We start from the raw sequence: 22,254 nt of genomic DNA, 5'->3' as shown, positions 1-22,254 counted from the left end.
AGTGCCACCGTGTTCTCCTTTTCTGGCACGCATGGAAAAGCCAGGCTCAGGCAGGTGTGTGCACGTGTGTGAGGGGAGGAGAAAGTTCCCATAGAGGCTATCAGAGACTCCTTTTGCAAAGGGAGAAGGACACCTACCCCCCTCCCCGGTATATCTGCAAGTCTTTATCAGCACCAGAGCGTCTATGGGGACTGGAGAGACACAAAAAGCTGTGAGAACAAAGACTCCAGCAACTAGGAAATGAGAAAGGGTGGGTCCCGTTAAAAAAAGAGAAGCACTAAAAAGGAGCAGGGTGAGATCAGTGGTTTGAGTGCTATTGTACCCTCCAAGGATTTATGAGCAGCAGGAACATACATCCCTCGGTGTGTCATTCCCTGAATGAGGAGGCAGTGCTGGCAGAACAAGGGAGGCAGGCAGTGAGAAAGTCAAACAGCAGCAGCAGCAGCCAGCAGGTGGAGGAGTTGGTCAAGGGCTGCAAGGAAAGCGGGATCCCACAGGCACAGCACCTTCTCAAGGCAGCTGCTTCTGGCAAGGACTACTGTTAGGATTAGGAGTGTCCCCATGACCTCTGTCTTCTTCCAGGTGTGCTGGGACTGGCAATGCAGGAATGGGACTTGAAGCAACAGAGTGCCAGATGGGCTCTGCAGAAGGGCAGATCCCCTTCCAACTATGCCAGGCAGTGCTAGGTCACCGATGTCCTGCTAAATCAGCCCTTGTACTTTCTTAGCACCGTGCCTCCTGTAGCTTTAAACTACAGGGACTGTGTCTGTGGCAAACGTGCCTTTGCCTGCCACGGGCACTGACACCTCTTCAGAGCTCAGTTCTATTGGGTTCCTGCTGGCAGGAGCTCAGTCCCAAAGCACCCAACCCATGGGACTGACAGGACCCTGAGCCTTTGCACTGCCTGACAGTTAAATCAGCTTTGCTCTCACTTCCTCTATTTCACTTCTACCTCCTGTTTAGCAGTATTCTGGGGAGGGGGATGTTTTAGTTTTCCCCTGTCAGTCCTGGGGGTGGCTGAGCAAAGACAAGCAAGTGTTCAGCACCATGACCCTGGGCATGTCTCCTCAGTTGCAAGGACATCTGGGTGTTGTTTCTTTCATGATTACGTTTGTTTTCATAGGAAGTGTTTTATCTTAATCAGCTTTGGGTAGCAAGGTTCATTCTCTGTGGGCAGCCAGAAGTGCATCAGGAAGTGAGAAAGGAGCAGAGATGATCTGCAGCATGACAGATGTAGAACTAGATATGGTGAGGTAGAGGATGTCTGTGATTTGGATGAACAGGTAGGCAAAGAGCCTGCCTGGTCCTGTTTTGATTCCAGCTGCTTTCAGTTTTGGTGCCTGGATCAACAGCTTTGCAGTGACGGCAGTCGCTATCGAGCAAGCCTGCGTGCACCTTTGGCTCTTCACCAGCACAGAGGTAAGTGAGATGGAAACACCTGGAGAGCTGGATGGTGTGGGGGCACTGGGCACTGGTCCCCATGAGAAGCTGCACATGTGCTGCCAGACCTGACAATGGGGCCCTTGGGGAACCCTCTACACCTCTTTCAGTTGCCTAGTGAGCCTAGAAGTGCAAGGCAAGTCTCAGTATTTACTCAGAGGATCCTGGTTTTAGGATCCTGTGATACTAAAAGCACGGGCAGACTGTAGAGCTTACTTGACAAAATGCCCACTACGGAAGCCCTGTTCCGTGGGGCCCTCAGGAGATGAAGGGGGATGACACCTCTAGGGAATAGGCAGTAGAAGTGTGACCAGACCTTGTGAGTTAAATGTGGAGGTCTCAGCTTTTATGTCATCTGTCTCTCATTAAAAAACAGACATCCTTGAATGTCTTCACAGTTCTAATCATCACAATAAATCATCACAATAATCTAATTTCTTGGTTAGAAAAAAAGGTGAAAAGTGGGGCTTAAATATCACTTACAGCAGATAAAAAGCATCCACCTTTATGATAAAATGTACCTTCGATTTCTAAAGCAAAGTTGGGTGTTTTTGAGGTTCGGTGCACTCTTTGTTATTTCCTTTTGGTTTCAGATTTACTAAGCAAGATCATGCAGTTTGTGTTTTCAGCTGCTCTGCTCTGCACCCCAGTGCTACGTTCTCTGTCTGCATCCCCAGCCCCAAAGAGGTCCAGGGTTTAAAACACAAGTCACTCTCAGAAATACTGACCTTGTGGCATGCTCAGCAAGCTTTTTCTTGCTGTCTTTCTCCACCTCGTTTCTCAGCCCTGTGCATAGCCCTCTGCCCACCATGCTGTGCTCCTATTTGCAGTGCTAGGAGGCAGTGTCTGTTGGTGAGATAGTGTCAGGAGAAAAGAAGCCCAGGACCATGCAATGAGATGCCAGGCACACATCACCTCAGGGCACGCTGCCTGTTCTAGCCCCTGTATGCAAGTACAGTAGGGGTGGGTGGGTGTGTGCTTACCCAAATCCTCATGGGGTTTGCATGCCCTGTGGGGTCTCCAGGCCTACCACCTATTTTGCTGCCTCTGGAGAGAGATGCCCACCTTGGGCCCCATCTCTGGCTTGTCTCAGTCCAGCACCCCACACCTGCCAGGGCCCTATGCAGCTCCTGAGCACCATGAGAGGCATGTAGAATTGAATCATAGAATAGTTAGGGTTGGAAAGGACCTTAAGATCCTGTAGTTCCAACCCCCCTGACATGGCTGTTGTTCAAGTGGGGTGGCCACAGGAGGGGAGCTGTGGGAGGGGAGGACAGTGCATTCTTTTCAACTGTGGTTTTGGGGTTGTCTGACCACCTCCCAGCATCACATTCTCCTCTTCCGTCACACAGCAGCAGCAGCTGACATTGCCCTCATCTCACACCTATACCAGCACCTCTTCCTCCCACACTGGTGTTTTTCCTTCCTTCTTGTTTCTGCAGCTTCTCCTCCCCTGCAGCAGTTGCTCAGAGGTGTATGTGTGTCCGTGTGCACACAGGTGCACCTGCACGTGTCATGTCTATGTCATTCCCCCTGTTCCCCCTCCCAGGGCAAGAATATTGGCAGCAGATTCATTTTCTACCTAAAACCAGAAAGAAACATCTGTCTAGATAGGATCTGTAGGTTTGAATTGCTCTTTTCTGTCCCTGCTGGGAAAAGGACCATGGTCTTGGCAGATGGCCTTCAGGGGCTTATATTGATCTTCACTGAGAGGTAAAAAGATGCTTCCTCCACCTTCTGAGCCACGTAAGGTCAGTCACCAAACAGAAGTTCCCTCAGGATCTCAAGTCAGCATCTCATCGTGAAGAGGAGGATTGTGGTACCATTGCCTCCTTACACAGTTGTTGAGTTGAGTCCCCTCAGTAGCTTTCATGTGGAGCAATGGGTACTTGAGGTTCTTTCAGAGGCAAACACAAAGAACATGGCCTGTGGCTTTCAGACATTAACCAACAAGGATAAACCAACCAGTTTCAGCTTCCTGATACCAACCTGCTTTACTCTTAGCTTTCCTTTTCAGTGAAGGAATCATAGATTCACAGGCTGGTTTGGGTTGGAAGGGACCTTAAAGCTCATCCAGCTCCAACCCCCTGCCATGGGCAGGGACACCTTCCATGAGACCAGGTTGCTCCAAGCCCTGTCCAACCTGGCCTTGAACACTGCCAGGGATGGGGCAGCCACAGCTTCTCTGGGCACCCTGTGCCAGTGCCTCAGCACCCTCACAGGGAAGAGCTTCTGCCTAAGATCTCATCTCAATCTCCCCTCTCTTTTAGCTTAAAGCAATTACCTTTTAATGGTAAAGGGGCAGTCAAAACAGTACTTGCAGAGCTCTGCAGAGAAATGCTTTGTTCCCACAGCTTCGTCTTTCCAAAGACCGCATATGTACACATCTCACTTCAGGTCTCTGAGATCTTGACTATGGTATCCGTTATGTCAAATGTGAGACTCTCAGCTTAACGTCAGTAACACCACTGTAGAGGATTCTTTACTTCAGTGCTTAAATCCACCCACCAACAGAAAAAATCCCTTTGAAAACCCCAATCTATTTTCTGCTGTCAGTGATCTTTGCTGGCAGTTTAGAACTCTGCTGCTTGGTGTCTTGAAGGCTGATGGGCTCGTATGTAAGGAAAGACCACTCAGAAAAGAGAGAAAAGGTGATGGTGGGCAAAACACCGAACAGATTTCTTGCACTGGTGTTCACGGCAGGAAAGTCTGAGAGATTTCCACAGCCAAAACTCTCTCTTAACTACTTTAATCAGAGGGTGTTCTCTGATCAGATGGTGGTAGGGATGGCTGTGGAGCAGCACGATGAACTAAACGGTGTCTGAAACCCCATAGTTCCTACCCCAGAGGTCAGAAAGCAGCTGAAGGTTGGATGACCTCACTAACTGTGCTGTAAAAACATTTGCCTAAAACTGCTTTTAAAGGCTCACTTGCAGACACAGTTTGAGCAAAGGCTCTTGAGGGATTTCAGACCGGGGAGCTTGATGTCTGTGCTGAACAAATTATAAGCTATAATAAAGGAGAAAAATCAATTGCCATGCAGTCACATCTACTTACTGGGGAAGAGTCATTATAGCTTTTATAAAGGGATGCTGTGTCTCACAGTCCGTCTTTGAAGGAGCCAACAAGCACATGAACAGTGGCCCATGTGAATTTCCAAAAGGGCTTTCCACCAATGGTGCTTAAAGAAACTGAAATAAAAGGTGCCTACCTGGATAAAAAGTGCTTACAAGATAGGACAGAGAATGAAGGCAGATGCTTGGTTTTCACAGTGGAGTGGTAAGACACCAGTGCTGAGGCTTGCACTGTTTGACTTATTCACGAGGGATGAATACTAATAAAATAACAAATATATTGGAGAAATAAGATTATTCAAGTCAGAAAAGATGAGGCTTGGCTGTGAAGAACTGCAGAGGTTAAGAGAAGTATGAGTGAGTGGCCTTAAAATACCATCATCTAGCCGGGGATGAGAAAAGACGATCTGAATTGACCATAGCCCTTTGCAAGTGAGATCTACGCCTACTCAATTCAACCCATCAACATTGTGTATCCTTTGAGCACTCTGCCACAGGGCTCACAAAGGCAGTAGTAAAAGTGGAGAGGTGCTGAGAAGGGCAACAAGGATGTTCAAAAGAACAGAATGGCTCCTCTGTGAGGAGCAACTATGAAGACAAGGACCCTTTAACTTCAAAAAACCAAACCAAAACCCAAAACAAAAAGAAGATAATGAAGGGAATATGGCAGACACTTACAAAACCACCCGTGATAAGGTGAAGGTAAATTGGGGTATTTTTACCACTGTGTTCCAGCACTAAAACTAGGAACTGAATCTAGCAGATGGTGATTCAAATAATAGTACACAGAAGTGGTTCTTCACCTGAGATGCAATTAAGCTTTGGAACTCCTTGGCACTGCATGTTGTAGATGGTAAATCTTACACTGACTTTTCTTTTCATGTAAAATTATGAAAGAAAAGTTCCCTCTCAAGTTCTTTATTGAATACCTCCTCTTGAATAGCTTGTCTGTTGAGACAAGTCACCTCCACCTGACACCTGGATGGTCTGGGCACACAAGTTAGAGCAGGTTACAGTCTCTCTCAGAGACTCGGTCTCCCTCACTTTATCCCAGTCAAAATCCTTGAGATTTGTTAAGACATTTAATCATTTCACTTGAAACCAACATTCTTGCACGTTTGCCTTGTGTTGCTGGATTATTTTATACTTTAAACTTAAGCAAGTCTTCACACAAAGTCTTCATCCACGAAGAAGGATGAAATCCATCCAGATATAGCTTGATAAACCAATAGAAGTTCCTCTAAGAAACCTGTCATGGTGGTGGACCTGCCCAACGACACAAAAGGATGGGCAATTTGATAGCTGTCTGCTCTCTCATATTAGACTTCCATTTTCATCATTGAACATATTGTTGCCAGGATGAATCTTTTCCTACTTACTAGGTTAGCACACACTTACGTCTTTAATAGATCCTCCCTCTAGATATGTACGTTGCCCCCCAGTGCCATCCAGAAGTTCTGACGTGCTTGTCGTGGCTGACAAGTTGCTGACTAGCTTCCTCTTCCAGTAATATCAACCTTATGTAAAGATTTCCTCTAGACAAGAAATTCTACTTTCCTTTTGAAGTAGACCGCAATCTATGTGGGCTCTGTGAGGGAGACCCTATCTAACCCCTGTAAACAGCTGTGGGGGAACTGTGTCATACTTACCAACTCCTACTCCACTGTGACAGCTTTGAGAGCAGACGTCTGGGTTTAGGATCATAGAATAATTAAGACAGTCTCTAGCCTAATTAAGACTAGTCCCTAGTCTCTAGGGGCAGCTATGAGATCAGACGAGGTTACTTTGGACTCTACAGAGCCTGGTCTTGAAAACTTCCAAGGATGGAGACTCCACACCCTCTCTATGAAATCTGTTGCAATGCCTGATTGTACCCACAATGAAAACAGTTTGTCCTATATCCAGTCTGAATCTGTTACTTCAGTTTATGTCCATTGCCTCTTGTTCCCCTGCAATGCCTTACTGTGAGCAGCTAACTATGTTCTCTTTCAGTAGCCACCTTGCAGGTATGGAGAGTGTGGTGGGTTAACCTTGGCTGCTCTATCACTTCCCTCCTCAAATGGACAGGGGAGAAATATACAGCAAAAGATTCACAAATTAAGTACAGGAATATTGCTCAGCAACTACTGTCAAAGGCAAAACTGACACAACTTGGGGATATGAGTTTAATTTATTAGCAATCAAATCAGAATAGGATAATAAGAAGTAAAACCAAATCTTAAAACATCTTCCCCAAAACCAAATCTTAAAACATCTTCCCCCCTACTCCCTTCTTCCTGGGCTCAACTTTACTCCTGATTTTCTCTACCTTTTCTCCCCCAGCAGCACAGGGGGATATGGAATAAGGGTTGCGGTCAGTTCATCACAGATAGTCTCTGTTGCTCCTTCCTCCTCAGGGGAAGATTCCTCACACTCTTCCTCTGCTTCAGCATGGGGTCCCTCGCACAGGAGACAGTTCTACATTAACTTCTTCTACATGAGTCTTTCCCACGGGCTGCAGTTCTTCACGAACTGCTCCAGTGTGGGTCCCTTCCATGGGGTGCATCCTTCAGGAACAGACTGTTGCAGTGTGGGTCCCTTCCATGGGGTGCATCCTTCAGGAACAGGCTGCTCCAGCGTGGGTTCCCTGGGGGGTCACAGCTCCTGCCTCCAAACCTGCTCCAATGTGGGCTTCTCTCCCCCCCGGGACCGCAGGTCTTGCCAAGAGCTGCTTCAGCACAGGCTTCCCACAGGTCACAGACTCCTTTGGGCATTCCTCTGCTCTGCCATGGACCTCCATGGGCTGCAGGGGGATATCTGCTCCAGCATGGACCTCAATGGGCTGCAAGGGTACAGCCTGCCCCACCATGGTCTGCACACAGGCTGCAGTGCCTGGAGCAGCTCCTGCCCTCCTCCTTCACTGACCTGGGCATCTGCAGAGTTGTTGCTCTCACACATTCCCACTCCTCTGCTCTGGCTGCAGTTGCTGTCATGCAGCAACTTGTCCCCTTCTTAAATATGTTATCCCAGAGGAGATACCACCATCACTGATGGGCTCAGCCTTGGTCAGCAGCAGGTCCTTCTTGGATCCAGCTGGCATTGGCTCTGTTGGGCACCGGGGAAGCTTCCAGCAGCTTCTCACAGAAGCCAACTGTGTCACCAAAACCTTGCCAGGCAAACCCAATATAGGGTATACATTATATAGCCTGGAGCTTTCCCTTCTCCATCTCAGTTCCCTCAGCATCTCCTCATGGGGCAAGTGCTCCAGCCTCCAGACCACTGAAACCCATGGCCCATCCTTCTTTACTGTGTGCTCCCTTGCCTTACCTGGTTGTGCTATGTCTGTGGGGCATGGACAGCAACATGCTTTACCATGTTGTAAGTCAGAAAATGCCCTGAGGACATGCAACCCAAATAAGCACCACTTGTCCCATGCAAGCAAGGAACTATAGGATTATAAGCAACGTAAGGAACTGCCAGCTAGTTGCTGGGCCTCAGTTTTGTGTGGGTTGTTTAACCTAGGAAAAGGAGCTAGGGTGGAGTCAAGCCTAAGTCTAAGTTAAGTCTTTTTATCTGCCACAGATGTACAGATGTACAAAGTCCTGTTTCTCTGATATAAAAGAGTTTTTATTTTCAATTCCTTCCAGTCAGTGTTTTCCCCTCAAAATGCCTGCTCTCTTCTTTTTCTTTCTCTCTCTCTTCCTCTTTCTGGACCTGCGTTCACTACTTTCCTCATGCACTCTTGTGCTGTCCCTTTCTTGTATACACGTGCCCTCAGCAGTGATCAAAGTGCATTTCCTGAGGCTGAGCAATAAATGATTCTGTACAACAGTTACCTTCTCTGTGCTCTGGCTTCTTCTGCCATGTAATTACTTACTTCTCTATTGTCTGTTTTTCTTAGTCTTCTGGTTTCTTTGTGAGCTCTTGCTGCAGAAGTTACCATGATTTTAACATTTCAAGAGATTTCCTCCTCTAACTTAAAATCTTCTGTCTTGGTCTTCCACTCTGACCAGGAGTTGTGCTGACAACTGGCAATGACCCTCCATCGCATCAGAATCCCCATAAGCACTGGAAAGAATTGCTGAACTAGAGGCAGAAGCTGACTCTAGGTGACTACATTACCACCCCTGCTAGATGACCACAGAGCAGCAATCCAAAGCAAATTGGATGAAAGAGAGATGTGTCCATCTACCTCCCAGCTCCAGATAAGGGGAATGATCAGCCTGTGGCTTCTTAGAGGGGAATGACTTCTCTCAGAGCTTTTCTTTGTGCCTCCTTAGCCCACCAGCAGGCTCAGCCACCTCAGCATCACCCTCCTCTGATCCCCACTTGGCATGTCAGCTTCCAATGCATCTCAGACATGCAAGGATTACACTTTCAACCACCACCTGCTCCTGCCTGGCTACATCCTGATCTTCATGACAGGTTTGATGCTGAATGTGATGGCCCTATGGATATTCATCCGCTACCTGCGCCTGAAGTCCGTAGTCATGATCTACATGTTCAACCTGGCCATGAGCGACCTCACCTTCACACTCCCTCTGCCACTGCGACTCTACTACTATTTTAACCACCACTGGCCCTTTGGTAACACCCTGTGCCAGGTCTCTGGCTCTGTCTTCCAGATCAACATGTATGGTAGCTGCCTATTCCTCATGTGCATCAATCTGGATCGCTATGCTGCCATTGTTCACCCACTTCGTTGGCGGCACCTGCGGCGCCCCAAGATAGCCAAGCTCCTTTGCCTGATTGTCTGGGTTGTGATCTTCATAGGCTCCATCCCCACAGCTATAGTTCACAAGCAAAACCACTGTGAGGTACAGAACAAGACCATTTATCTGTGCTTTGAAAGCTTTAGTGACAACATGTGGCAGAATAACCTCTTCCCCCTAGTTGTCCTGGCTGAAATCTTGGGGTTTCTCTTGCCTCTCAGCTCTGTGACATACTGCTCAATTCGGATCTTTCAAGAGCTCTACCGGAACAGCCAGACAAAGACCCTGCGACAGCAGAAGACAGTCCGTCTCCTGTTGGTCAATCTGGTCATCTTCATCATCTGCTTTGTGCCTTATAACACTACCCTGGCAGTCTATGGGATGATGAAGGCCCGGGTGATTAAGGTTGAGAAAGAAACACAGGCCTCTGTCCGCCAAGTGTTAATTATAACAATGCTGTTGGCCAGCATGAATTGCACACTGGACCCCTTGATCTACTACTTCAGTACTGAGGGTTTCCGTAACACCTTTAAGAAACTGCGGCGGGGACAAGCCTGGGACTCAGAAACAGCGGTGCTTAAGAATCAGGTTGTGGAGCATAAGCCAACCCGAGACCATGCTGTCTCAAAAGTAAAGCAGTTCTCAACTGAAAATGATATCCATCCCAATGAATCTTTGCCATCACTTCCTACTGCAGTATTTTTGAATGGCCCTATTGAGGACTCAGAAATATAAGCACAGAAAGGTCATACCATTGCAGAGTCACCCTTTCACTGATTACAGCTCAGGTAGCTTAGCAAACTGTTTGAGGGAGCATGGCAGACTGTATGTGGGTGAAGGTGATGATACAAAACTGAAGGATGAATGGCTGTTTTGAATAAACAGAGCTGTCTTGGTGACATGGTCTCACCTCACTCTTTTGGTACAGGAAACAAGGGAACAGGGACTTGAAACAAACCTAGTATGCTTCATTTTGAGTCTTAAATCCAGCTTGGGGCACCTAAGTAAGTGTCTTAATTTTCCAGAAGAGATGAAACATTTAGCAACCCTTGTTGGGGTCAGTTGAGTGTTTCGTACTCTTGCAGAAAACAGGTTCCTAATTGTATAGAGAGTCACAAACCTTAGCAAAGCAACCTTTAGGAGGGATGTCAAATGTGCTTGTGCAGCCATACGCACACATGCAGCACAATGGCCATACATTTTCCTAAAGCAAAACGGCTTGGGAAACACTAGCATACTTAAAAATACACCCAACTTTCACAATGACCTCAGGAAAAAAAAGAGAGGATACCAATACTGTTGTCATCTGTGAAGCTCACACTAACATTAGTGCTTTGCACTTTCTTGCTGCTCAGCCACAGGATAATTGATTTCAGGTCTGAGTGATTTTCACTGTTAAAGAGAAATGATGTCACAGAATGAGGCTGCAGTGCAATGTATTTGCTTGCACTGCTTGTACATGCTTCTTCAGCCCTCGCTCCATGTGAAAGCCCCATAAATCTTCCCAGAAGAGAGATCCAGCTGTACATAGGCAGTGACAGAAACCTGTTATTCACTCCTGCTAGTGAACAGGGCAGTCGCCTTTACACTTGTATTGTAAAACAGCTTCTCTGTGGCTTCCAGCAGGACTGAGGCTACCCCTGTTAAAGGAAAATGACATGAAATGCAGTTCAGGGTGAAGTCCTGGTTCTTAGACTTCTAAATTAGCAGTTCCCTACCTCATAACTGCTGTGCTATGTATTGCAATGCATCACAGTTTTGTGTTACAAAATAAGGGACACAGCATTTTAAAACCATCTTTCCAGTCTCCCTTGAAGACGCTTCCACAGGCGACTGTAGAAGCAGGTCTTCAAAAAGACCTATAGAAGATGATAAACCTCTCTGCAGAGAGATTGTTGTGCCACAGGCTGCCCTGGGAGACATATGCCCTGGGTAGGCAAGCTCCATCCCCTTTCTGAGCCTTGCAGCCAGCCAACCAGCCTTGAAATATATCTGCAGATGAAGGACATTTAATGGTGTCTGAGAGATGCGGTGAGGGAGGTGGAGGAGGGCTTGCAGGGCAGGAGGTATTTCTATTTTGAAAACTCAAGACTACCATGTGAATGTGAATCATTTGTGACATAGTACAGCTACAGAGGAAAGAGAGCTGTGTACGTATCTTCTGCTAGGGTCTGATGTTACCCTTTTGTTCTGTGATTTACAGGGTAGCAAAGTGGTATTACAGTAGCAGCACTGATGCCCATTTTCACCCCTTCCTCTTTCCTGCCTTCCTCTTTCCTAGACCCCTTTCCTTGTCCCTCTTCCTCTGGTCCTTTTTCCCTTCCCCAGATCTAACCCACCATGTACCGAAGCATCAATACAATGCCTTCACTGCTGTGTTTTCTTCTCTGCCCAGAGAAACTCTTTTTTTTTCTTTCCTTTTATCTTGGCTACAGCACTGTCATAAATTCATATGAAGATTTGGGTTGGAAGGGACCTCTGGAGGTCTGTACCTGCACTCCCTGCTCACAGCAGGTTGCTGGGGGCAGTGAGGGCTGGATGCCCCCCAAAAGAACAGCACCTAAGAGCCAGGCATGGTAAGAAGGCAGGCAGAGGGAGAGGCTTTCGCAGCAAGGGTAAGCATGCAAGCAACGTGAGCAAGGCAAGTACAGTGACGACAGCTGGGTTCATCAGAGAATCCAGATCTCCAGACAAGCCTGCGGTGATGAGGCAGGTCCAAAGTCAAACTAAGAAGTTAAGTCAGCACCAGGATCAGCTCTGGAGGCAGTAACCAGGGTGACCCACAGTCCAGTGATCGCTAGACAAGTCCATCCTGACAAAGCAGGTCTCAGGTCAAGTCAGGAAGTTGATCCATCAGTCTGGATCGACAGTGCATGGTCAGGCACAGGCAAGACTGCTTGGGCAGGATGCAAGGGCAAGAGCACCAGCTTAAAAGCAGTTCCTGGGGCAGGGGGTCAGCTCTGGCTGGAGCTCCAGCAGAGCTTTCTGGAAACTCTCCCCAAAGTCACCAGAGGGCAGGGGCAGCCCTCAGCAGCACTCTCTGATCTGGCCCCAGCTCACCCTGCCAAAGCCCCTGGAGCAGGGAGGATGCATTCAGCACTCCGAGCTAGTTCAGGTTGCTCAGAGCCTTGCCCAGGTCTCTTCTGAGCATCTGCAACGATGGAGGTTCCACAGCCTCTGGGACACTCACAGCAGGGCTGAAACATGCCCTGGGGAAAGGCTTTCCCTAATGCTCAGCAGGAACCTCCCTTGCAAGTCATGACTGTTGCCTCTTGTGCTTTCTCAGGGCCACTGTGAGCATACTCTGGCTCCATCTCCTCTTGGTAAGCTTGCCAAGTATGAATGAAATGTCAGGTGGCAGACACCACTCCTTTGGAAGAGGCTGCTCCTCTGCCAGAGTTTCAGCATCCTCCTCAAAACACAGTACCGAACTTCTCAAAAAGAACATCAGAAAACATAATCTTTTCTTACAGTTTCATCCCTGAAAATAGCGGAACTATTTTTACCTGGAACATTTTATAAATATTCCACTTCCAGCCGAGGAAAATTTAGCTCAAATATTTTGACAAAATTATGAACAACTGAAAAGCTGATCTCTTAATGAATCCTATGAAACAGTTTAACAATAAAGGGGGATGCTGATCATGCTACACCGAGCAGAAAAGCTCCTGACTTCAGGGTTCTGAAACCTTTCCTTAATTGTTATACATAGGCAATGGTGTGCCCGGTGTGGGATGTTGCGTTTTGTTCTTTGGGTTTTCAATCTGTTTCAGCTTGAATTGGTTTTGCTTCATTTTTGAGGATTCTAGTCAAATTTAATTGCTTTGGGTTCTGGGTATTTTTCCTGTCTGACAGAGAGAACCAGTGTTAGGTAGGTCTCCTGCTTCTGCATTTTTTGCCTTTGTTAGCCTGATTTTTTTATTCTGTCACGTGGTGATAAGAAGAGAACATGCATGTACTGTCTCTTAGGGAAATGAGTCACCCTAGCCTGCTTTATAGCTTCTGTTTAATGATTATGTATAACAAAAAATCCAAGCAAACAAACCTGAAAGCCCTACACTATGATGGAGTCCAACAATACCAATTGCTACAGAATAGAACCACTTGAAAGCATGGAACAGGAACAAACTACACAAAGCAATCATATTCAGTAAAGGAAAGCTAAAGGGGAATATTAGCTCAGCAAATCTTTTTCAACCTGTGTAGTTGACCCTCTACATCCTACTGCGGTAATTCCTGAATTAGTGTTCTTGCTAAGAATGTCAGGGGTAAAAGATGTCATTTGCTGCTTCCCTGCACTTCATGTCATTCACAGATGTGAACATTAAACAAATGTCTTCTTATCAAGTATGACTAAACAAGTGAAAGGTCAGAGAGATGGCAAAGGAGCACCGAATGCTTATTCTATATGGATCAGACAGGGTATCTGCAAAAATGCATAAATGCATTTGCATGTAGAGTCTTTTGATTTCCAAAAGAGACTAACAATCACTTCTGGAAATGGTTCCTTATTTGGATTATAGAGAAACATTGTGACCACTAACCATGATCTGAAGTGTATTTTATACTTTCTAGAAACCCACTGCCATTCTGGGTTCTGAAAGTCAGTTTGAAAAGATGTTTCAGAAGTCCTAGAACAAGCCAGACATAATCTTCAAATCCTTTTTACTACTGCTTGTATGCCTTTCACCATGCACTGGCTGTACGCCTCCCACCGCTTCATGTATCCCTCCAACAAAACATGTATTTTGTATTACAGACGCCCCAAGCAACTTAAGCAGTGCCTGCTTTGAGCTTGGGAGGATATCCCCCTGCCTCTGCTCCCCCTCCTTCCCTCCCACCCCGAAGTCGCTGGGAGTTGAAACAGATGTCCTCCAGAGGTCCTTCCAACCTAAAGAAATGTGTGATTCTGACCTGGTGGTTTAGATGCTGACTTGCCATCCCAAGCATTTTTTCAGCTCCTTCTTTATCATTCCCTCTTAAAGCTGTTCTTGCTTAGATTACGCTTTGCGTATCCAGCCTGACTTCCAGCTGCAGCTGGAGTCCTTGATCCTGCGGATCCCGTGGCTGACAGCCTTAAGTCTAAGCTTTACGTTTCATGAGCTCCTTTTGAAGCCTTTCTTTCAAACTCTTGTATTCTGCAATGCTAACAGAATCTCGGCAGAGGCCAGACTGTCACTGCGCTGGTACTGCTGTGCATCCTGCTGACCAAAATCGTCTCAGGGTTTCTTTGTGGTTTCCCACATTTCCCTGTCATCCACTGTCTCTGCTCTTACACTCACAGATCAATCTGGATTTGTATCATTTTTTGTTTGGCTTGTGTGGCACCTTGTACAGTCAGGTAGTTGTCTCTAAGGGCTCCCAAACAAAACAGGAAGAAATAGCATAATATCACTGAAGAACTGGCTCTGCTGCTAATTTTGTTCAAGGATATTTGGGAGTCTGGATGTGCTAAAGGGAGACATCGCTATTATTGCTTTAACCTATTTTACTCAAATAGTAAGAGTGAGCAGGGAGAGGTGATCTAGTCTTCCTCCCTGCCCTGCAAATACCACACCTTGAAGCGCAGGCAGTCTACACTTCAGTGCCTGAAATACAAGGGAACAAGAAGTATTTTTCTTTAGGAGGGCAAGGGCTGGAAGGAAAGGATCAAACTTTTCCCCACAAAGTGATGATGAAAGGCATTTTCTGACTCTGAGTGGGAAAAAAAAAAAATAGAAAGGAAAAAGAAGATAAAAACAGTACAGACATCATCGGGCTACAAAGCAACCTGTCACTGCATCAGGAATGGACTCAGATAACAGGACCAAACCCTCAGCACAGTGTGACACCTGGAACAGCCTGTCCCAGCTTCAGAGGGATACCTGCAGGGTCTCAGCCTCTTCTTCTTTGCCCTCTTAGGAGCCTGTGTGGGTAAAACTCACCCAGCCAGATGTACCCAGGGCCGGCTGCAATGACAGGGAAGCTTTCACCAAAATTTCATTGCGACCAACATAACCATTTGCTTTCTGATTTGGGTTGGCTGGGTTTATTTTTTAATTTGAAACAACAAAAGAATGTCCAAACCCGACACCACATGCACGTGGCCAAAGCCACCCGTCCCTGGGCAGCCGCGCACACCAGCACAGCCCCACGGCGGTGGGTACCAAAGCGGGAAGGGTGTCCCCCCCCCCCCAGGAGCTCGGCGGAAGGAGCCGGCTGCAGCCTTCATCTTCCTCACACACACACACACAACCCCCCAGGCTCCCCCGGTGTCGCTGCCGGCGGGAGGACGTCTCCGAGCCGGGAGGAGCGCTCGCTGCTGTTACTACTCCCGCCCCACTCGCGTTCTCCGCGGCCAACAGCGGCCCCCGGCGGCGGCGACGGCTGCCGCTCTTCGGAGCCGAACCCGCGGAACCCCTAGCCGGGGGGGTCCCGGCACACGGCAGAGGGGTGACCATCCCCGGCTCCTCGGGGCGGGACTCCGGAGGGACCCTTCCTCTTGCAGCACCGGCGCCTCCGAGGTGTCCCGAGGCAAAGCAGCGAGGCTGGGGGGAGGTCACCCACCGGAGCACCCGAAAGAACGAGGCCGTCGAGTCCTGGGGGCAGGTACCCGGCGAGGAAAAAGCGATTAAAAAATAAGTGGTAATAAAGAAAAGAAGCTGCAAAGCAGAAGGAATTAAAGCTGAGAGTGCTTCTTCCCCAGGAGCAGGGGAAAAAGGGGAGGTAATTCTGTGGTCAAGGTAGCATCACCCAGTACGAAATGAAGAATAGAGAAGCAACAACTACAAAAGAAAGCATTGGAAAGCAGTCTTGCCCATCGGAGCTCTGAGCCTTCCGTGAGGGCTTGACCTGGTCAGAGCCTGGCCAGTGCTGAACTCCCACATTCGGGGAGTGCTGCAATAGGTGAAAACACAGCTGAAAAAGGTCTCACAACTCTGCACTTCGGGTTCAGAAATGCCGGAGTTAGTTTTCTCCTTGTGGACTCCTTGTGCCTAGGTGTCACGGTTGTCCTTGGTTACACAATAACAGATTGTTTTCCCCACCAAGTCCCTTCTTTGTTCTGTGTGTAGGAAGAACATGGTGCTCAGAAAGAGAAAAAAAAAAAGCAGCTAGTTGATATTTTTCCTTATTTTTCTTTCTTTTCCCCTCATGCTGTATACAAACCCATTGGGTATTTACTGCACATACCTGAACTCCATTCTGCAAACAGGGAGACTGTTCTGCTTCCCTGTAGTATTTATCATCGCTGCATCCAATGGCTTCGTAAATTTGAATTAACTTCTTTCTCCAGAGGCCCATAAGCTGATATGGTATTATTAGGATTTTATGGGCAAGGAAACTTAGTAGCTGAAAAGTATGTTCCAAATTACTTTGGGTGTCACTTTTCGGAGTGCTCTATAGCACGTATGCATTCTTTGTGTTCTCCTACTGATTTCAGCCACAAACACAAGATCTAAGCAATCCTGCAAACCAAACACCAAAGTCCCCAGCCGAAAGCCTGTATAAGAACAGGCACAGGAGCGCTAGCTTTCGGGGACAATTTGATGAGTGTGCTGATGCTCAGTTTGACCTGGGGGCTCCGGGGCAGAGGCAGGGACTGTGAAGGTGGTAGCAAGGGGTTCACAACCTCAGTGTTGTGAGATGAGTTTTTTCAGATGCTTCTACATCAGCATGTGACATCTAGATAATGAGCAAGGGGAATTAGACGTTCTCATTGATGAGCATGCATTTGATATAATTAGCATTACAAAAAACCCGGTAGAACAATTTGCATAATTGCAGCGCTAAATCCCCGGTTATGGCCTATTCAGAGGGGACAGGGAGGTTAAACAAAAAAATAGCAGTGTTGGGGAAACATCTGGCTATGGCTTAGGGACAGCAGTTGCTGCTATACAGCAGCTGGAAGCATTGCGGTGTGCCTGTGGAATGGGGGGGGGATACTCTCGGAGACTTGAATCTGGATCCTGGGAGAGACCTGCATCTGGGAGACCTACGGGATAAAGGATGTCCCGTTAGCACTTGTGGAAATTATTGATGACAATTTGTAAGCAAGGCAAGGATCAGCACTGCCACAAGCTGGCTTGGTTTTGGAGTGCCTTGCAATGGCTAGTGAGGTGTATGTTCTTGGCCTGGGAATTAGAGGTTGTCTTCTTGACCTGGTTGCTTTATTTGTGTATCTAGAGAGTAATCTGAACCACCAACAGGCATGCTTGGTGCTCCAAAAGGACCTTCCTCCAGAGGAGGGGAGTGGCATGGGGATTTAGTCCAGAAGAAACCCAGTGACAGAAAAATACCAGTGATTATACAGAAAATACTGGTGGCTGGTTGCACAAAGTTTATTACCCAGCCAGAGAGCCCACGGCTATAGCCAACGGGAAAATGCCATCTTAGTTTAGGGGTAATAAAAATGAGAAATTTAGAAAGTAAAAGGTCAAGACAGACAAAAAGGTGACACGGGTCATTCTGTCATTCTGCACTTTGTATTTTCTACTGGTGAGGGAAAGGAAAGCCAGTGGGTGAGACACCATGACTTACTGGAAAAGGAAGAATTAAATATAGGAGAAGCAATAGGAAAACTCTCAGGCTACTTAATTTAGAAATGTTATTTACTGACTTTAGCTGCATCAGAATAACTGCCAGTAGCAACATACTGTCAATCTGGTAAGTAGATCATTGCCACAGGCAGGTTGACATCAATGCTTCAAAGGGAAATGGTCAGACTCATCATTTGAGTTATTCTTGAAGCTTGGGAGGGGCCTGTCATACATACAATTCTCCATTTTGCTTTCTTCAAACCTGACCCTGTGCTGCTGCTCTATTCCCTCCATGCTGTCCTTCCTCATGACATTTTCTAGACATGCAGTCTGAAAGTACTAAAGAAAACTACTCTCTTCTAAAAACCCGAGGCACTTTGCACCAAAAACATGATTCAGCTTGGAGAGCAGCTCCCCAGGGACACCAAAACATGGGATGAATCTGATGATGCCTGCCTTTCCACCACTTCTTTCTGTCCTTGGGTTGTCTTCTGTAGCTCTCTGGTAGGGGGTAGCCTTCACCAATTTAAAGAATAATTTAAACCAAAGCAGAACGAAAATCAACTGTTCCCTGCTGGCTTGGATTTAGCACAGAGATGGCGTTAGTGGTCCTAGGAAATAACCTCCTCTGTGCTGACGGTTTGATCCGGCTGAGCTTTGTACTGCTTTTCCTGCCGGTCTGGCTGAGCGGACTGGTGGGTGGGGATCTCAGTTTGACAGACAGCTCTTCCTTATGCAGCTTCTGGTAGCTGCCGAGTGCTGTGGAGGGTAGTTGTCCTGCTTTATGTTCCAGACTGCCAGGGTTGCCTATGAGACATCAGACACTGCACAGCAACAAAGCCTGAAAAGAACAGGAAAGGCTCTGAGACCTGCTGGAGAAGGTGCTTGTGCTCATCACCAGAGGAACATTTTGAGATGCTGACAGCACGGTGACCCTACCAATAACACACAATCTTCATAGCACTGTCTTTGTGCTTGGATGCCAGGGAAGATGTCCAGAACAGCCTTTTGTCTCAGCTCTTTGGCCTCATGCCACAGTGACGGATGCTTTTTGGAAGCTGAGATGGGGCTTTGCTTGTATCTGGACCTGCAGCCACTTAGAGCTTACAGCTTCCAATCTCACAAGTTGATACTCCCTGTCCTGCACCATACCTGCATCAAATGCATCTCAAGTTCCTCCCCCAGATAGATTAGGAAGTGATTCCTAGGCTATAATTTTAAAGAGAAAGGTGGTCAAGGGAAGTTAGCATCTCTTTCTTATATTTTGTTGCTTCCACAGCTTCTCCGGGGCGGGGAATGGGGAGCAATGCAGAGAAGGAAAAGAAAATAAAAATCTCAACCATCCATAAAAAGGGGAAAGTTACAATTACAAAAAGAGAGATTCCACTTGGCTGTACATGAAACTACTGCAGGGTAAACTGGAAACTTTGTTGGAAAGGTGCAGTGTCCCTGTTTTGTGTGGCTGGTTAAGTTTATTTGGCTGTTGATGAAATAACAGTTTTAAAGATGTTAACATAAATACTTTAAGACCAATTTTAACATCTGATGTTGCTCCTATATGCAGGTCTGCAGGGTTTCTTAATGCCTTCCGTGTTTCTAGTTCAAGTCTAGGTGACTGCATCTGCCAGCAAACGTATCAGGTGTTGTTATAAAGACAGAAACACATCTGGAACAGCACACCTTGTAGGGCTCAGTCACTCTCAGCCTGTCCCACTTCATCCTCCATGGCTTCATAGTTTTTGAAGAGGATGAGGAAAGAAGAAGAAACACAGCCTTCAACAATTCTGGATGAACCGCATCCAGCTCTGGCATCCCAGTCATCTGCCCCATCAGCAATTCTGGTAAAACCCCTTACAGCCTGGGAAGTAAGCCAGGGTGGAGAGCAGGTATGGTATCTGTAAGGGGAATTGGGCAGAGCATGTAGGAATCAGGAAGAGGTACAGCACAGACCTTGGGAACACCTCACCTTTTTTTACATAAAGAGCTTTCTATTTGGTCTGCTAATCCCACCCTGCCCTTTCCCCTTCTGCCCCCCCCCCCCCCCCCCCGCCCCCCCCCAACCACAACAAAAAGCAAACAATAAAAGTTGGGTTTGTTAATCAAAGACTTTAAAAATGAGTCTTCATAAATAAATCTTCATTCATGTGGTTCAGTCTCCATGTCATTACCAAGGAGTCTGGAAAGGGAGCAGATGAGGATGTGGGGACCAGGAGGGATGCTCTTTTGCCCATAAGATGGTCACAGAATGTCATTTATCAGCTGGTGAAGAAAGCAGATTTTTTTTAGGAGTAACATATGCTTTTTCATATGGAGAATGGCAGCTCAGAAGCTGCTGTAGAATCCCCTCTGTCTTACTCTCTTTTTTTCCTTCTCTCCCTTAGCTCTTCAAGGTAGTAGCAGTGCTGCCAGCCTCAGCATTCCTGAATCATGACTCAGGAATGATGAGGTGAAGGAACCTGAGGGTTTGCTTATGCCCCTAGAACAGGATCCATGCTGGTTCTTGCTTGGCCAGTTCTTTGCCCACCCTTCCGCCTCCGATCTCCTTGCTCGGTTATCTGGGTGCTCTTCCTGCTCTTTGGTCTATCACAGCTTGTTCTTTCCTATCTCCAGGAAAGTTTGTTACGCCCTTCCCATCACTTTTAGCTCCCCTTTTCTCCTCATTTCGCTGGCTCCTTACTCCTCCGTTAGCCACAGCTCCCAAGCCTAGTGTGCTTGTTCAACATGCCCACCTTCCCTCTCCCTAGGCCCTGCTTCCACTACAGCTATTAGTCTTGACCTTTTTTTAACCCTGTGTACTCTGACTTTCAATCTAGTCATGTTTTTCACCCAGTCAAGGTTCTTTTCTCCCACTTCCACCCCTTCATTTTCTGGTAACTCCTGTCTTAATCCCCACACCAGTTCTAGTGTCATTACGCTCCTTGCCCTCATCTATTCCCTGTGCTTTCCATCCCCAAGGGACTTAACTGTCCTCCTTGCACTGAGCTGCTTCTCCTTCACCCTGAGTAGTGTCACCCTGATGCAAGGACAGCTCTCCTTCATGCACATCAGCTTCCTCCAAAGCATCTGGGTTTGAGCTGTAGTAAAGGGCTGTTCCGTTTAACATACAGTTTAATGGTCTAAACCAAAATGTGTTTTCCTTTTTTTTTTCCCTAAGTAAATTAAATGAAGCTATATTTTAAAAGAAAAGAATATATAAAAAATCAGATGTAGGCAGACAGCCAAATGGAAAATTTCAGCTCCAATCATAAAAGTTAGAAGCCACTTAATGTTTTAGAGTGGGAATGCCCAGACAGCCTAATTCCAGCTCTGCTGTTAAGTCTCTCCTTCCAAAAAGCTGCAGTTTGAACTTGCCACTCTGGGATCAGTCACATCACTGTCTCTGGTAGCTTCAGAATAAGGCGGGAACACAGCATTTGCTTTGCCTTAGATCATGCCTTCTCACAGAAGCTTTGTCTGAATTGTAAGGCAGATGGAGACATGACGTCTGATAGCTGGAAACTGTTACTTTACACTCAAAGCCTGCAATATTTCTGGGGGAAGAGAGAAGGGCAAACCTGGAACCTGGAGTTTTGCATATGGTTGGTCTGTTAGCATTGTCACCAGTGTAAATAAACCCATTTAGAAACAGTCTTGTTATACCTCTAAAAATGGCTAATGTGGACATGTTCAAGCCTCGCCTAAGGTGGACCGTTTCAAACTGGTATAATTAATTTGGTGAGTTCTTAAAGTAAAGGATGAGGCACCTGTTAACTTAGTGCAATCAACCAGAGAGCCTCCGGGCTGGTGTGGCTCGCTGCCTGGGACTCTAATGATGCTCCTGTGCCTGCCTGCAGCATGCAGGTGCCCAGTGCAGCTACTGCCCCTGCAGCAATACGGCTCCTGCTCCCCAGGACAACACTTGTGTTACTTCTCTGTGAAAGGTGCAAGACGAAAGCTGCATGGCACAGGACCTGCTGTGGGGGCTGAGGACTGGAGGAGAGGAAGGAGGGCATGCAGAGAGGAGGAAACTGGCAGCACAGGCAGGCCCTGAAAAGTGGGGTGCCCTGGGAGGGCTGAGGTTGAATTAGATTCCTTAGCTCAGACCTTCTACTCTTGCAGCTGTTGTGGCATGAAGTGCTGGACTTCACACTGAAGCAGGCATCAAGCATGCATGATTTCTGCTCTGTCACTAGGGCCGAGAGATAAACAACTACTACTGCGCTAGGTCAGCAGTGGACAGCCAGGGGACAAGAGCACCGAACCTGCGATGATTCCCACCAAGTGAGCAGAGCGTGTACCCAAACCACAGATCTATCCAATTAAAGCCAGGCTCAGAGCAGATTAAGTTCCCCCTCTGCATTAGGTGTTCCGGGTTTTACTAAGCAGCTGTAATGTCGATCCAAATGTGTCACGTGCAGATGGTGTAGTACGGACCACACGTTGCAAATTAAATCTCTGTGTTAGCTCAGCTTGACACAACCTTGCTTTGCCTTCAGTAAAAGAAGCAAAAGACAACTCTCTTCACAAGGACCCAGGCTGGAGACCAGCTTGAGC

The 22,254-nt window shown here is 47.1% G+C and overlaps 1 protein-coding gene across 1 annotated transcript; it reads left to right on the top strand.

Annotated features, from left to right (window-relative positions):
- The first annotated feature begins 968 nt into the window (after window positions 1-968).
- LPAR5 (lysophosphatidic acid receptor 5) lies at window positions 969-14,384 on the top strand. Its single transcript, XM_061454060.1, has 2 exons — window positions 969-1,419; window positions 8,507-14,384. Exon 2 carries the CDS (start codon window positions 8,828-8,830, stop codon window positions 9,938-9,940), a length of 1,113 nt encoding a protein of 370 aa, XP_061310044.1. The 5' UTR covers window positions 969-1,419; window positions 8,507-8,827; the 3' UTR covers window positions 9,941-14,384.
- Window positions 14,385-22,254: the final 7,870 nt, after the last annotated feature.

Source organism: Pezoporus flaviventris, unplaced genomic scaffold (assembly GCF_033815535.1).
Source record: "Pezoporus flaviventris isolate CSIRO_AGI_PZ_B2104156 unplaced genomic scaffold, CSIRO_AGI_Pfla_v1 ptg000015l, whole genome shotgun sequence".
NCBI classification, from domain to species: domain Eukaryota; kingdom Metazoa; phylum Chordata; class Aves; order Psittaciformes; family Psittacidae; genus Pezoporus; species Pezoporus flaviventris.
This window is presented reverse-complemented; position numbering and strand designations above follow the sequence as displayed.